The 17,644-nt window shown below is 35.6% G+C and overlaps 2 protein-coding genes and 1 pseudogene across 4 annotated transcripts in view; 1 reads left to right on the top strand and 2 right to left on the bottom strand.

The window, feature by feature from the left end:
* The window catches only part of SLC25A12 (solute carrier family 25 member 12), a 172,976-nt gene that overhangs the window by 135,430 nt on the left and 19,902 nt on the right, over positions 1-17,644 (bottom strand). The gene's annotated exons all lie outside the window — the stretch shown is intronic.
* The window catches only part of HAT1 (histone acetyltransferase 1), a 42,031-nt gene that overhangs the window by 16,749 nt on the left and 7,638 nt on the right, over positions 1-17,644 (top strand). For all 3 annotated transcript variants that reach the window (XM_028510368.2, XM_028510369.2, XM_036023293.1), the window contains exons 5-9: positions 5,425-5,604; positions 5,880-6,001; positions 6,501-6,605; positions 6,936-7,042; positions 12,678-12,829. In XM_028510368.2, the coding sequence (XP_028366169.1) occupies positions 5,425-5,604; positions 5,880-6,001; positions 6,501-6,605; positions 6,936-7,042; positions 12,678-12,829 (666 nt within the window). The remainder of the gene's footprint in view (positions 1-5,424; positions 5,605-5,879; positions 6,002-6,500; positions 6,606-6,935; positions 7,043-12,677; positions 12,830-17,644) is intronic.
* On the bottom strand, positions 14,367-16,021 carry LOC114495191 (annotated as a pseudogene).

Here is a 17,644-nt window from a genome sequence, read left to right as displayed (position 1 = left end):
GATACTTTGTGCAGTGAAAATAGCTATGTATTTGCATTGACTTCTAATTGTTCCATTCTTGAAAACCAGGTTTTTCCATTTAAAAGTCCTGTGTTGTGAGCAAGGAATCAATCTTTTATGTCTTTTTGTAGGATTATTTATTTGCTTCATGGTCAAAGATCATTTATTTAAATTATACATTAAAGCAAACACTTTTTTCCCCCTCATAACAAAAAGAATAGGTAGTGGATGTTGGGGGAATGGGTTTACCTCTTCTATCTCAGTTTGCAGTGAGAATGTTTATTCCATTGTATCTTTTGTTTTTTGATACTGGGGATATAATGGCAAACAAAACGAAAGTCACCGTCTCATGGAGCTTATAGTCTAGCCAACAGGAACAGTTAGTAAACAAATAGTAAACAAATTAGATTCATATAGTGGAAACATTTTACTGATTCCTGAATGAAGAGGAGCCAGCCATGTAATAAATAATGTGAGGGAAAAGCTTAGTCAGCAAAGGGACCAGCATATGCACAGGTCCTAAAATGAGAATATTCTTGGCATTTTTGTAGTCCAGGAAGACCATCATCATTAAATCACTGTGGTGATGGAGAGGAGTATAGGAAATAATTGAAGGGCTTGGCAAAAACTGGATCATTTGGAGTAAGAATAGTTGATAGCCGTTACGGGTTTTAAGTAGGTGGGGGTCATCTGATATGGTTTATACTTTAAAGATGATTCTGGCTGCTATGGAAAGAACACTGTAGGGGACAACAGTGAAAGAAAGGAGACCGGAACATTTCAGTGTTACTGCATTTAGTTTTATTGAGGATATATTTTGGAGGGAGAGCCAGTAGGCTTTGCTATCGACTTAAACGTGATGGATGGTGAATGAGGAATAAGGAAGACCTCATTGTTTAAACAATAGTGGTACTATTAACTGAAAGAGGGAAGATTGGAAAAGTAAATTTGGGGGGTGGTATCAGATTTTTGTATGAGATGTATTAGGTTTGAGTCTTTTATACATCGTATTTGAGAGTTTGCAGACTATGCTATGTAGCATTTTTGCATATGAAAAAGGCAGTCATTTAGATGATCAGAAACCACAGCAAATCTGCTTAGAAGTTTGCTTATTACAATTTTGCCATTACATTAATCTTTCATTATTCATTCTTTTTCTGAATTCTCCAGTTGTACCTAAAATTTTTTAGTCATAATTAAGATACCTGTAAAACATCCCCACTAGGCTTCACCTTTAAAGGAAGCCTTCATTCATAATTCTGAATTTTACAATACTTGATTATTTACACATTGATAGTTCATTTTTCATCTTGTGGTTGTCCCTGTCTTTGCTTTTATCAATACCTCCTACCCTCTCTTGAGGTCATTTTATTGCTTTTAAGTGAAAGGATGTGTAAGATTGTTCACACTTGCTAATTGCTAGCATTTCTGGGAAAGGTTTGGTAGAGGAGGGTTAAAATACATGGATAAGGTGAATTTCAATCTATCTTGTCTGCCATTATGTAGATTGAATTGGAGGGTTGATAAGAACAGGTACAGTTTTTTTTCTGAATTCTTTAGCCTCTTATGGAAGAATCGTATGCTCTTACAAAGATCTAATCTTGAGGAAATGAAAAACAATCTTTGTTAGATTAATATTTCACTATATTCTTTGATAATTATGACTTTTGAATCATGCTTTTTTATGGACTATAAAGTGTCAGTATATTATTTTTAAGCTTTTTATATTTTATTGGTTATATATAGAAATTTTTAAAATTATATATTGACATTTAAGATTATAAGGTTTTTATTTTGGAATTTTTTTGTGAGTTCACATAGCAAAACATTAGTGCAATACAAACAGACATAATGCACCCATTGTTCTTCCAGTAGTGAAAAGGTTTAAACTGTTAATTTCTCTAACAATAATCAGATTTCTACAACTTAAATATTGTCAGAGGATTTAAAATTTAGCAAATTAAGTAGATATGGAATTTTCTTCACTTACATTTATAGAATATCTTAGGTATCCTTAGAATTATAGTTAATGTTAAGTCTGCCACTTTAGCCAAGTAAAGGACAGCAAGTGCCACCTATTTAATGTGTCCCTAAAATTGCTATTTCAAAAATAACTCAGACAAATTTAGACAAATGGTGCTGTTTAGGTTAAGACACTAAAGAGGTATAGCAGGTCCTTGAATAGTCTTGTTTTGTTCAGTGTTATCATTGATGATATGCTGTAGGAACTTAACTCTTGTTTCTGTCAATTAGTCTGTGGTAAACTTGGTTTCCTTATACATCATTTCGCTTACAGTCACAGAGCCTGTCATTGACATTGAGGACTTACTGTAGTTTGGTTTTCAAATATGTATAAATGTAAGTGTAAACATAGTTTTAGTATAGCAGATTACCAATTATTCTCAGACATATTGGTTTATGCAGTGATGAGGAAAAGCAAAATTTGCTTCATAGGTACATCTTATGTATAGAAGTTGGGAGTTGAAATGACCATAGTGAGAGAGTATACAATATAAAACATGTTATCATGATGCACTTCACATAAGACCTAAATAGAATAGTTACTTTTATACTTTAAAAAAAATTGCCAAGCATTAGGAAAACATTTGTAAGGCATGTCTTTATTAATTAAAGGTATCAGGTTTTATTTTGAATTCTTGATCTACTCAGCTTAATTTCTTATTCTTTCTATAACTATATTTTTGCATAATTTTAATTGAAGTTTTAAATTATATTCAAGATATGGGATTTTTCCACAGTCTTCAAAAATGGAATCTAAATATTTAGTCACAATCATTGGAACTAAAGGTTTCAGTTAACCTTTAATTCAACATTCAGTTAAAAATGGTTTGATGGAGTTTTTCTTTAGTGATGATTTTATTATCTGGCCAATAATCCATTATGAAAAATGAATATTTTAACTGAACTAAAATATATTCTTTTGGAAAAAGAGTACAGATCTCAAAGATATGGTGGGTATAGAATTTTTTTCCTAAGGCAGAATTCATTTAGTAGAGAAATATAAACATTTTTCCTTTAGTGAACCGAAGTTCTAAATTCTAGGTTTGAAAAGTTATTTGGCTTTATGTTATGTATTTTAGGTAATATATCAGATATACAGGGTGGAACAAAAGCAGGTTTACAGTTGTGAGTACATGAAGCACAGTTTATTCTTGCATTATTATTTATTAATTACTGTATTCTTTTCCATACAGACAGCTAGCTGTAAGCCTACTTTTGTCCTACCCTGTACATTTTCTCTAATTTATTACAAATAACAAATTCCTTATTTTTAAATTTAACCTTTTATTCCCCATGGAAGTTATTAAAGTGTAAACTTGCCCAGAGTAAAATATTTATTTGAGGATATTTATTACAATAAGTAAGTATCCTTTGAAAGCTGAAAGTTAAACATTAACTCTCTTCCAACTTTGTTGAGCTCAAACCTTTGTGTTGCTATGTCTTCCACCAGAACTGCTACTTGAAACTTAAGAGTGTCTAAGAATCTTTGAAGTACATTTGGTGCAAAATATGTGAAGTTATTTGATCATGCTTTGCAATGCCTTGTTGAGAAGACAAGGACATAGGGAAAGTTTTTAAAAAGTTAAAATTATATACACTATAAATGCCTTGAAGTGTTTTCTTTTAAACTGGTAGATTATACACCTCTTAATTTAAGTAGTTATTACTTTTTTAAAACTTGAACTAAAATTACACTACTTTGCCCATCACTACCTTGGATTTTAATTGCCACACAACAGACCTATTGAAACTGTTCCTTTTTACTACAATTTCCTCTTGTAATTATTGAAATTGTACAGATTCTATAAAATATGCTTAAGATGATCTCTTCACATTAGATAGCAGTTTCAAGGAGAAATATTTACCAAACAGTACTTTTAAAATAAAAATAATCCTATCAGCTGCAGTTTTTCTGATCTTGAGTGTGAATGGATTGCAAGGACTGCTGTACATATGAAAAATAAGCTGTTGGGCAAAATGTTGAAGAGCTATATTTTAAATAGTAGCTCTCTTATAGCTATAAACAAGTTATATATAAATGTTGGTGGTACCAAAGCACTGAAATAAAACTTGTTTGTGATAAACTCCATCCTCGGTTCTGTATCCTAAAATGTAACTGAATGATAATAAAGTGCTATTCATCTGCAGGTGCATTGCTTCTACTTAGTTAAAAGATGGTTGAAAGGACAGGAATTAGTAGCATGTTGTATTAGCCTTTTGTAGTGTATTTTGTCCTAAGCATCTTAATTTCCCTGTTTTGAATGCTAAGTAGCAAGGGTCTTGGTTTAGAACTAATACCCATCATGCATGTAAACGGTATGAAAGAGCTGCTTAGTAAGTTAACACAAAGTGTTCTTGTGTCAGTCCTTGTGGAAATAGATACAATACAAACATTACAGCTGAACTCACGGCAAACTCCATTAAGTAAAAACCTGGCCTCATTGTTCAGGAAAAAGTTTGAATAGATTGCAAGCTCATTTTGTTGAATGTAATGTCAGGCTTTTAGGGACTGTATTGAGGGATAAGGTTTTGTTAAGTTGAGACCAATTCATTAAGTTTTATTGCCTGGTGAGAAGCAGTAATACTTTATTGTAAGACTTCATCAAATATTCATGGTTAAAGAGAAGTAGTAAATGTATTCAATCAAGTGGTCTTTTGGGGTTTTGAAAAGGATTATGAAGTCTGCTCAGCTGATCGTTTTAACATTCATTGAGGTTGTTTAACAAGGGTAATTTTAATCTCTGAGTTTAATTTTGTTGTCCAGGCTTGTCTCTTTTTACTGTCACAAATCTAAGTCCATAAGAATTATGTCACATTATAGGGACAAGTGGATATTATATCTGTTCATACAATTTATCTGTTTCCTAAGAGGGCATATTTTTAAAATGATCTTAATTTTGAGTTTGGTGTGTGAGGGAGTTATGACCTGTCTGCTGTTCATTGTGAGGTAGCTGTCCTTTTGGTCAGACTGTAGCCTCCTGTCACTACTCCTGGTGTGACCTCTTCATGTCTTGGACAACATGGTCTCCTTGATACACATTAAATAATAAGCAGTCTTTTGTTTTGGCCAATTCAAATTGTCCTGAAGGGATAGAGTCAGCATTTTCTACATGATATTAGAAATTTTAATGGCTCTCATTCTTGCACTTGGTTTGAGGCTACCTGCCTCCTCTTCTTTATTTCTGTGTTACGCTTATGCTCATGATTCATGTGGCAGGATCCTATCCACATGGAACTCCACCCTTTCCAGTTCACTGTATGTTTACTTCTTTAGTTTAACTGTGGACTGAAGTTTTGTGATCTTTGTGGGGTTTGTTCATTTCAAAGAGATTAAGCATATTCAACTAAAAATCAAATTTGTTATTAATTGTTTTCTTATGTTCCTTAACCTCCATTCCTTAGGCAGATGATGTCGAGGGCAAAATTAGACAAATCATTCCACCTGGATTTTGCACAAACACAAATGATTTTCTTTCTTTGCTGGAAAAAGAAGTTGATTTCAAGCCATTTGGAACCTTACTCCATACATACTCTGTTTTAAGTCCAACAGGAGGAGAAAATTTTACCTTTCAGATATACAAGGTAAAAATAAATCTAAATATTTCTTGGGTGTGAAAGGACTCCCCATACCGGAAACCTGTGTGCTATTTTGTTGTTATTTTCAGTAATTTATTCTAACTTTAGGAAACAAATTTTTGTCAGCATTAAAAAACAAAGGTCTACTTTGTATGTGTGTTTGTATACACATCTTAATCTGAGACTTCTAAACATTTTCCCACAGTATTGTTTTGTGTTCTGCACACTTTCACTTACCTCTGTGATGGGTTTCACCTGACTTTTTCTGGCTTTTTCCCTAGGCTGACATGACATGTAGAGGCTTTCGAGAATATCATGAAAGGCTTCAGACCTTTTTGATGTGGTTTATTGAAACTGCTAGCTTTATTGACGTGGATGATGAAAGATGGCACTACTTTCTAGTGTAAGTACAGTTCTAAAGCAACAGTAGACCTTATTACCTCCACAAAGCCACCATTTTAATTGTGGCGGCCCAATTATTGGACAGTATAATGATATTTTTCCCAGGAAAGAAAAACTATTGTTTACGAGGCTTGAGTTTTCTTTCATTATGCTTTGGGAGACCTTGAGAATAGAGCTGAATTAAATGCTGTTGTCCGTTAGGCCCCTGAATGTAGGCTTAAACAGTAAAATGAGCTTTGCCTGTGTTTTCTTTTACTTGCCACCTATTCATCTTTATAATAGGCAAGTGCACTGAAGTGATGTAAAGAGGTCTGATTTATCCAAGTTGCTGCACACCAATTAAGTGAATTGTACATTCAGAACATAGCAGGTGTACCCATTGGGCCCTCAAAGAGTAGCTTGCTGACACTGAAAATTCAGTCAGAGAATGGAAAAGAAAATGGACACTGCATGGGAGCGTGACTGTAATTGACCTGCTTGGCTTTCTGTTTTATCTGCAGATTTGAGAAGTATAATAAGGATGGAGCTACACTCTTTGCGACCGTAGGCTACATGACAGTCTATAATTACTATGTGTACCCAGACAAAACCCGGCCACGTGTAAGGTAATTGGCAGTGTAACACGTGCCTTGTCTTTTATTTCAGAAGAAGGAACTGCCGAAGTTTCCAATACTTGTTATAATAGTGTTGATTTGTTTAGGAAAAAAATCACCATTATTCATTGGCTATGTACTGACTTATTTCATTGTTCCCTTGGAAACAGTGAAGAAGATTAAGCCAATTTGGAGTATCTCAGTGATTTCTGGATTTTTTGACAGTTGATAGGGGAAAAAAGGAACATAGACTTTAAAATGTTCATAATACTCTAGTAATTTGCAATTTTTAAAGCGGTCATTTTGTGATATTTTAATTTTAAAATAATTTCTTTACTCTAGTCAGATGCTGATACTGACTCCATTTCAAGGTCAAGGCCATGGTGCCCAACTTCTTGAAACAGTTCATAGATACTACATGGCAACTCCTTCTGTTCTTGATATTACGGGTATGTAGAATTTGATTTGTTACTTAAAGAGCTTTTCTAAAAAATCTTTACTGATTGATTTTTTTGTTTTTTTTGTCAAGAGATAACTATTCTGTTTTAAACAGCTTTGTCCTTGGGTCTTTTGGGAACTGTCTCAAGATGGCTTAAGGTTCCATTTTAAATCATAAGCTTTTGTGGGATTGGTCTGCATCTCTATGTGTGAAGTGCTTGTTAAACAAATTGAAGATAATGCACTGAATATATATAGGGCATTCTTGGTCAGGCATGAATATGTTGCAAGTATGGTATGACTTATTTGTTCATTTTATTTAGCAAACAGTTGCATTGCTCAGAGACCATGCTCTAATTTTCATGTAGGGGCATAATATTCTAAACCTTACTGAGGAAAAATCACCAAGGTAAGTAGTTCCTGAATAAGAATACACATATCTTAAAGCTATGTTTTATATTCCTAAAATGTGTGCTTTCTCAAAAGTAGTTTATAGGGTGAAATGTAGGCCTATTTATTTTAAAAACATCTTTCACTGTGAATTAGCCATTGAAGTAATATTATGAAGGGAATCCTTAGAAGAAGGAAAGAGTCTCTACTCTTTAAATGGAGAGGTCATCAGCCCTGACCAGTGTGCCTCGGTTGGACGTCATCCAGCAAAGCGAAAGCTAGATGGTTCGATTCCCAGCCAGGGCATGTGCCTAGGTTGTGGGTTTGGTTCCTGGTCAGGGTGAATACGAGAGGCTACCAATCCATGTTTCTCTCCCTTTCTTTTCCTTCCCTTCCCTCTCTCATTAAAAAAACAAAAAGAAAAAAAATTGACATAATTTTTTTACAAATGAGAAGTCATCAGGTGAACTGCAACACTTAACACTCACAAAATGTTAACTTAATAAAAATGCTATTTTTGAATTTTATCAATTTGTTTAAAGGTATCAGCCCTGGCTGGCGTAGCTCAGTGGATTGAGCGCGGGCTGGGAACCAAAGTGTCCCAGGTTCGATTCCCAGCCAGGGTACATTCCTGGGTTTCAGGCCATAACCCCCAGCAACCGCACATTGATGTTTCTCTCTCTCTCCCTCTCTTCCTCTCTCCCTCTACCCCTCTACCTCTACCTCTCCCCCTCTCCCTCCCTTCCCTCCCTAAAAATAAATAAATAAAATCTTTAAAAAAAAAAAAGGTATCAAAAATATACTGGATGCGGGACTAAGAATATAAGTAGGCTAGTAGGTAGATTATTAGTGTCTTCCTTTTTCATGTAGTATAGTGGTTTTGCTTCTCCAGGCTAAATAAAATTCAAGTTACCCAAAAACAGATTTTGAAGTGATCCTATAGATTAATAAATTAGAGGGAAAGCGTGTTGTTTTTAAAAGGGAGTTCCATGTTTGTAGAGTTGAATTATATTTTTATCTGACTTTCCTATTACTGTAGAATGGTTTAGAAGCTTTGGAGATAAAGTAGCCATTATTAAAGTTAGTTTATATCAAAAGTTTTTTTGACATCTTCACTAGCTTAGTGACTTGTAAAATTATAGAAACAATACAAACAATAACACTTTTTAGGTAAGCTGAAAATTGTTTAGCTTCTGTTCACTTACAGAGCTTGGATTCTTTTTGGTGATTTTAATCTGGAGATTTAGAGTTCACATAAGTAGTCTTTGTCTTCTCTAGTGGGTAATGTGTCAGCAGGGGTTGTTTCTGTGAAGCCTTTTAACCACTTTCTTCTGTCTGCTCCAACCAATAAAGTCCTTGATACTTAGCACCAATTAGCAGATAAAGAATTTTATTTCTTAAATCTCAGTGAAGAGTCATCAATAATGGTAGCCTTTATTCATTGCAAACTGAAATCTTTAAAGAGAAAAGGCTAAACATGCTAAAGGACTTCTGAATTTGAAAACTGGGGTATCAGCCTTTACTTTCAGCATGAACATTTCTCAGCATTATAAAATACTAAAAATGCCTTATCAGCTCTTCTCATTAAGATACTTCTCCTAGGTTCCATACCTATTCCTTTTAAAAAGTAGAATTTTCTACTCTTCAGTCATCTCAATAGCCTATTTCTCCATTATTTTGTAAATTTTTTTTAACTGTGGATTTTTAGCAGACTTTGGATCTCCCTTTGCAATTCAGGGTATTGTTTATATTGAGATGGTTTTTGACATAGAGCAAGATATAGTGATCATTAAAACTCACCATTGGTGGCCTATGTTACAGGATACATAGGTATTTGTGGTGTAATTGCCACCCATTTTCTTCTGGTTTTTTTTTAGAACTTAATTTTAAAATAAAATACTAGAAAACAGTTCTTTGTATCATGTACCATCTTCCATTTGAGGATGTCAGTATCTTAAGGTATATAGCATTTGAATACATCTCAGTTGTATGACTTTATAGAATCAATGATTTGTTTCTTCCAGGATCATGACATTTGACAACAGAAATGTTTGCATATGTCTTGTGGGCATACCTAGGAGTAGAAATTACGGAGAGGGTGGTGAACTATGTTTCACCTTTTGAGGAACTACCACATTATTTTCCAAAGTGGCTGTATCATTTTACATGTCCACCAGGAATGTATGAGGTTTCAGTTCTCCACACCATCGTCAATATTTGTTCTCTTTTTTATTCTAGTTATTCTGGTGGACATGAAATGGTCTTTCATTTGATTTTTATTTCATCTCCCGGTGGCTAGTGATGTTATGCATCTTTTTGTATCTATTTGTATATCTTCTTGAGAAATGTGTATATGGATCCTTTGCCCATTTTAAAAACTGGGTTGTCATACTGAATTATAAAAGTTTTGTATGTAAGAAGTCTGGATAAAAGTCTCATACATATTACTTGAAAATATTTTTCCCATTGCACAGTTTGTCTTTTCATCTTAGTGGTATCATTTGAAGAACAAGAGTTTTAAATTTTTATAATAGCCCAATTTATTTATTTTTTCTTTTGTTGCTCATGTTTTTGGTTTTGTTATCTAAGAAACTATTGCCTAACCAGAAGGCTTGAAGATTTACTCCTGTGTTTTCTTTTAAGAGTTCTTATAGTTTTACCTTTTACATTTAGGTCTATAATCCATTTTGAGTGTATTTTTGTGTATGGTATGAGGAAAGGGGGTCCAACTTCATTTTTTGGTTTGTGGTGATCCCTTTGTCTGAGAATCATTTGTTGAAAGACTTCTTTCTCTCATTGAATTGTCTGGACTATGAATGTATGGGTTTATTTTTAACTGTCAATTCAATTCCTTAATCTACATGTCTATCCTTATCCACACCAATTTCATTACTGTTGTACTAAGTTTTGAAATTAAGAAATGTGCGTCCTCCAACTTTGGTTCTTTCTCAAGTTTGTATTGGCTATTCTGGGTTCTTTGCATATCCATATGAATTTTAGGATGAGTTTGTTAATTTCTGAAACAAACAAAAGAGCTGGCTGGGATTTTGAAAGGGATTGCATTGAGTAATTTGTAGAGTATTATTGATACTGTAATAATGTTAAGTCTTGTGATTTATGAGTTAGCTCAGATTTTAACATTCTTTATTTCAAAGCCCTCTACTGATCAGAAAATGAAGACTTAGAGAGTGAAGTGACTTGTCCAAGGTCCTACACGTGTGAATGACAAAAATGGGACTCAAACCCATGCTCTCTGATTGTGCAGTATTCTTTCTACCCATCATGTTTTGATGTTTTCCTTGTCCATTACTTAGTCTAATGTGAATATCATAGACAAACATAAAGTAAGATTTATGCTATTCAGATACAATGAAAAAGGATCAAAACCATATTCTCATTTTTCTAAATAAAGATTTGTTTTTGCATAAGAAAGAATTGTTTTTAATTAAGTGAAAGAGGTATAGCAGAATATAAAGGTTATTGAATTAAGGAAGTTATATAAATTGAGCTTTGGAATCCTAAGATACCAGAAAATATTCAAAACTGAAATTGATTATCCAAAACGGAATCTCTTATTTATACAGCTACTTCAATTGAAAATAAAACTAAGTGCATCCGTCAAAAAATTTACATTTGAAAGGAGTGGCTTTTATTTCACAAATAACATATAAGGTCTGTCCAGAAAGTATCCGGCCATGTGCTATGAAAAAGATTTATTGAAGATACAAAAACCTTCATACATAGGACAATGATGCTTCAGTCCCCTTTAAAGTAGGTACCTTGGGATCTCACACAGTTCTCCCAGCATCTCTTCTAGTGTTCAAAACACCATGGAAAATCCTTTGTTGGAATCACCATCAGCTACCCCATCATATTTTCCTGAATCTCATTGGTGGTCTGAAATCTCTTCCCTTTCAAAGGTGACTTTAGTTTTGAGAAAAGCCAGAGGTCACAGGGTGCCAAATCTGGGCTATAGGGGGGCTGAGTCACTTGGATGATTTGATGTTTTGCCAAAAAATTCTGCACAGGATGTGATACGTGAGCAGGCATGTTGTTACGATGAAGCTGCCAATCACCAGGAGCCAATAACTGTGGTCATTTTCGTAATACTGCATCTCTCAAGCGATGAAGAACATTGAGATAGTACTCTTCATTAATTGTTTGGCCGGGAGGGATGTACTCTTGATAGACATCTTCCCAGTCAAAAAAAAAACAAACAAAAAACAGTTAACATAATCTGATCTTGCTGTGACTTTGCTGCACCTTCCTCAGGCCTAGAGAACCTGGCAACTTCTGTTGGTATAACTTTGTTGTTATCCCAAACAGAAGGCCTATGGGAACCTTTGTTCCAGGATCCTATAGCGTTAGACCCCCAATTCATCTCCAGTTATGACCTTTTTGAGGAAATCTGGTTCATTGGTAGTAGTTTGAATCAAGTCATTAGCAACTGGAGCGTGGTATTCCTTCTGCTTTGGTAGGAGAAGCTGTGGAATGAATTTTGCCATGACACATTTCATGCCAAGATCCCGTGTCAATATCTCGGACATAGTAGCTTTTAGAATCCTGAGATCACCTTCTAGTTCTCACACTGTCAGTCGCCAATCTGTGCATTGCAGCCTGTAAGTGTTTAACATTCTCAGGTGTTCTGCTTGTTGCAGGCCTTCCAGAACAAGGATCGCTTTCAGCAGATTCTCAGCCAACTCTGAAGGATTTGTGCCACACTTTTAGTTGCACTGTACTCATTGCATCATCCCTGAGAGCCTTTTACATCATCCAAATACCTTCTGTGGAGGAATGTTCAAGCTTAATACAAGATTTGATGCAGATTCATTGCTCTATCTGCTTAGTTATTTTGAATGTGACAGCCACAAAGTACACATGCTCACTCAATGGCATCTACTACTCCCACTGACTAGTACAGGGAGGACGTCATTGTTCACGCATGCACATTCCAATCTACTCTCCTTGGCTTCCAGGTTATACAGATGTTGTGCAAACTGTTCTGATTATGCTAACAACGGCTGAACTTTTTCTGGACAGACCTCATATGTCTTTGCATATGGACTTGCACCTATAACTTTATTTGGCAAAGTTCATAGTATTATTATTTGATTTGTAAGGGATAACCCTTTCTCACTAACTTTTGTAAAATTGTTTTAAGAAAATCTGCCTTTCTAGCCTAGCATGTATATTGAGATTGCAAGTGGTAGAGATATTGAGTTGGGTAAAGGAAGTTATTCTGCTTTATTTCTTTAGCGGAAGATCCATCCAAAAGCTATGTGAAATTAAGAGACTTTGTACTTGTGAAGCTTTGTCAAGATTTGCCTTGCTTTTCCCGGGAAAAGTTAATGCAAGGATTCAATGAAGATATGGCAATACAGGCACAACAGAAGTTCAAAATAAATAAGGTATTTAAGTACATAACTTAAATATTACAAATACATTAAGAATACCTATGTGGGGAATAACAATTGTTAAGATTACAGGCTGTGAAGCCAGATTGTCTGGGTTCAAATCTGGCTATACCACTGTGACTCTGGCTTGCTCTGTGCAAGACTTAGGGCAATTTAATTTACCTCCTGTGCCTCAATTTCCTCATTAATAAAATGGGAAAATAACTGATATTAAGTGTAACATGCAGAACACAGATGGGTAGTAGGATTTTATTTTTGTTTTTTAAGAAAATCTTTTTCAAAACTGTTAAAGTAGATAATACCCCCGGAGGCAGTGGTTTTGGCAAAAAGCAGGGTTGAAAAAGAACACTTAACTTTCACTTTATATTTATTTCAACTTTAAAGTAGTAAATACCTTTTTTTAGAAGTTTTTTATTTATTTTATTTTTAGACAGAGGGGAAAGGAGGGAGAAAGAGAAGGAGAGAAACATCAGTGTGTGGTTGTCTCTTGCGTGTCACCTACTGGGGAACTAACCTGCAATCCAGGCATGTGCCCTAACTGGGAATTGAACTGGCAACCCAGTGGTTCGCAGGCTGACGCTCAATCCACTGAGCCATACCAGCGAGGGCTAAAGTAGTAAATATCTTAAGACAGGTAAAGAAAAATTAGCATGGGAGTTGAGAGGAGGGAATTGGTTATTTTTACGTAAATAGGGGAAACAAAAGTATTTCAGGTTTGTGTTGGGTAGGATTTAGATTATGAAAGTATGTGGAATGAAGAGTTTCCAATAATACAGACTAACATTTGATACTATTGACCTACCCTCCCTTGGCTTCTAAGGCACTACAGGTCCTGATTTTCTACTTACCATTGTGATCTTTTTTAATTGGGAAAATTTTAATTAATAAGCATCAAATGCACTTTACATTATAACTGCAATATTGAAACTGTGACATTTTAAATATTTTTTAAAAGATTTTATTTATTTATTTTTAGAGAGGGAAAGGGAGGAAGAAAGGGTGGTTGCTTCTTGCACGTTCCCTACTGAGGACCCAGCCCACAACCCAGGCATGTGCCCTGACTGGGAATCAAACTGGTGACCCTTTGCTTTGCAGTCAGTGCTCCATCCACTGAGCCACCCAGTCAGGGTACATTTTAAATATTTTTCTCCAAAAAGGTTAGTCATTTTCTTTTTCCTGGGAAACATGAAGATCCAGCTATGAGCATTAATGTGGGCAGTCTAGGTCACTATGGTTTAGTTACTGCTAATATCTAAACATTTCAGATCTACAATGAGGCAGACTGTGAATTTCTCCACTGTTGAATTTTAGCAAAAATTCCCTAAGGTGTAATATAAAGGAATGTCAAATTGTTGAGGTGCAAACTCCTAAACTCTACATTAGGATCATGTTTTTGTTTGAAGTGCCTCTGAGTTGAGAATGTAGGTGATTTTTCTTCCCTGATCCTTGGAAAAATATTTCTTCAGTAGGTCTTGGGTCTTCTTTACAGTTGACTGGGTTGTTTTTAGGAAAGATTATCAGCTCTGGTTAGTTTCCTACAGTTGATAAAAATCTATCAAAAACATATAATTTAAGGAAAAGGTATTGTTTAAAGGCTGCAGGAACAGGAAAGAAATAACACTTTCATCTGTTTAAGCACAAATACTTAAAACTAATTGTACTGCAGGTAAATCCAATATAAAATGTTCTATGAAAACAAACAAAAAATACGTGCTTACTTCCATTGCTCCAATAGACAAACATTAGACCTGCATGAGAATTGCACGGTAGCAGTTGCCGGTTCAGTCTGAGTTTGAAGTCCATTTTGTGTTATTTGGTCCAATGATATTCACATCCCAGAGAAATTCAGTTCAAAAAACTGAAATTAAGGCAAAGACTCCATATCACAAAGCATAAGGATTTGCTACTAATAGTTGCTGTCCTTCCTTGGCTCATGCAGAAATTAAAATTTTGGAAGCAGAAAAACTATACCATCCAGTAATTCCAGCAGTGAGAATGACACCTACCATTCCTTACAAACAAAATATCTATCACTAAAAGCTGGAAAATAGGATCATGGGAAAAAGATGATATCCAAGGACATTTGCTACACAACCAAATGAAACATCTGTCATACTTATTAAGTTTAATAAGCAAAGCATTCCTAGACAACTAGTTGCACTAATCCCAATACATGGGCAGACTGGATTTTGCTAGCCAGTAACAGTATGACTCCAAAGGCAAAGTGTGAAACCACAGGTCTTGCCTGATCAGTCACATTCATTATGCTGCCATCTGCTACATTGTTGTTGTTGTTGTTGTTGTTATCATTACTGATTTTAGAGAGAAACATAGATTTGTTGTTCCACTTACTGATGCATTCATTGCTTGATTCTTGAATGTGCCCTGACCAGGGATTGAACCTACAGTGTTGGCATGTTTGCCAATGATACCTCAGACAAGGGTTTAATCTCCAAAATATACAAAGAACTTACATAACTCCACTTTAAGAAGACAAACAACCCAATTAAAAAATGGGCAAAGGACTTAAACAGACACTTCTCCAAGGAGGACATATAGAGAATCCAGAGACACATGAAAAGATGCTCAATATCGTTAGCTATCAGAGAGATGCATTCTATTGAACTACCTGGCCAGGGCCATCTGCTACTTTTAATGGATGTACCACTGTTACAGTTTTTTCCAGATGTGGTCAAAATTGATACCCAATTCTTCTAATAAAGGTGGCTTACCCTCAAAGTTGTTTCCATAGAATGGCTGAGGTGTAGTTGGAATATATGCCTGAATGGGCTGGAAAATCCTCCAGGTGTGTGGCTGTTGTGGCTACATCATGTCTGGAGGGACAGATTGGCTTGATGTGTGTAGTTATAACCAACATACTGTTTGCTGCAGGGTCCTCCACTTCCTCCATAGTCATAGGACTGCTGTGATTGGTAATCAGTCCTATAACTTGGTAGAAATTTGTGTTTTAATTGTCAGAGTGTGACATTGAAAGTGATCAGCCGCAGAGGTAGGGGCAGTAGTTCCAGTAGCACCAGATAACCCCAGAACTCCCTGGGCATCTATTTTGAGATACTTTCACTGGCTTCTTCTACTCTTCAGTATGCTTCCTAAATATAAGTTCTTTATTCAGTTCTCATTTCTTTTCATTCTAATTTTTCTGCCTGGGAGATCTCATCTAAATCTTTAATCTTTAGTTTCCTCCTGAGCTCTAAAACTATGCCAGAAGTTTTCTGATCACTGACCCAAACAGCTTAATATGAACTCAACTTTCTGTCTTCACCTGCATTAAAACACTGTAATGTCTTCCTGGCTTTAAGATAAAATATGTTTTAAAAATAACCAATATCTCCAGCTGTTTTAAACCTTTATTAATGAGAATAACTCATCTTGTTATTTATTTATTTAATCCTTATCTGAGGATATATGTATTGATTTTAGGAAAAGAGGGAGGGAGGAAGAGAACATTGATATGAGAGGGAAACAGTCCATCGGTTCCCTCTCCTAGCGCCCCAACTGAGGATCAAAACTGCAACCTTTTGGTGTATGGGATGATGCTCCAACCATCTGAGCCACCTGGCCAGGGCATAATAGCTCAGATTGTAAAGGAAAAGGAATATGAACACATTTTTTAAAATGAGCCCATCATAATCATGGCCTTGCTGCTTACCTTGCTAGCCTCAGCTCACTACCACTTTCTTACATGCTCTGGCTTTACTGAACCTCTTGCCATTTCCCAGCTGTGCTACTTCTTCTTTCTTTTCTGTTCCTTTACATATGTGTACTATTCCCTATGCCCTTGATAACCCCTTCCCCTGTTCCTCCATCTTCTCTAGCCAGATAGTATTCATTTTTCAGGCTCAGTCCAGGTGTTCCTTCCAAGAAAGTTCAAGTATCATCTTCCCAACCTACCTATACCCAATCTCTCTCCCACCCCCAATAAATATGTAAGTGAAACAATGCAAACAAAAATTGTGGGCTACTCCTTTGGCTTCAGGGATACAAACTTCTTAATTCTAGTATTTCTCTGTCCTCTGCCTGCCCTTTAACTGTCACTGCACTAGAGGGTTCTGACCTCTCCCCTTTTCATTGTGTATGCTTTCCCTGGGTGATCTTAAACCAGGCTTACAATTTTAACTCTTGCCTATGTACTGACATTGCTTAAGTGCATACCTTTAGAGTAGAATTTTTTTTCAGATTTATGTTCTTCTGCCTCCTAAATCTCTTAGACTGTGAAAACTGTCATTCCACACCCTCCTCCACAGCCAATCCTTCCGCTTCTGTATTTTTAGAATTCTTGTTCCCTTAGTATTTTTACTTGTGTTGTCTCAGTCCATGCCCTCATTATTTCTTGCCTGATTTAATAGCTCAGTTTCCTAATTGGTCTGCCTGCCCTTCCTTTTGCTACCATTTCTATGTAGCTGAGAGAATGCTTTACTTAAAACTCAAATTTGCACACCTTGCTCACTTTCCCATTTCTGTCACCTACTAGAGAAGAGCCCAGCTCTTTTACCCAGTATATAAGGCTTTCTGCTCTTGCTCCAACCCTGTTCTACTTCTGCACCGTGCTTTTTATTTTGTGCTCCAGCACTGTCCAGCTCTTTCTGTTCTGCAGGTATGTACATGTGTGCATGTGCATACACACACTGTGCCCTCCTTTCTGGAATGGCATGCTCCCTTCCCTTTAAGATTCATCTCAGGATTCCCCCAGGAATCCTTTTCTAACATTTCTCTCATTCCCAGGTTATGTGACCATAATACCTTATGCATATTCCTGTCATTAAATTAATTATACCTCAACAATTTGTG

This window comes from Phyllostomus discolor, chromosome 4 (assembly GCF_004126475.2).
Source record: "Phyllostomus discolor isolate MPI-MPIP mPhyDis1 chromosome 4, mPhyDis1.pri.v3, whole genome shotgun sequence".
In the NCBI taxonomy this organism is placed as follows: Eukaryota; Metazoa; Chordata; class Mammalia; order Chiroptera; family Phyllostomidae; genus Phyllostomus; species Phyllostomus discolor.
The sequence above is the reverse complement of the archived record's forward strand: the minus strand, read 5'-3'. Positions and strand labels throughout refer to the sequence as shown.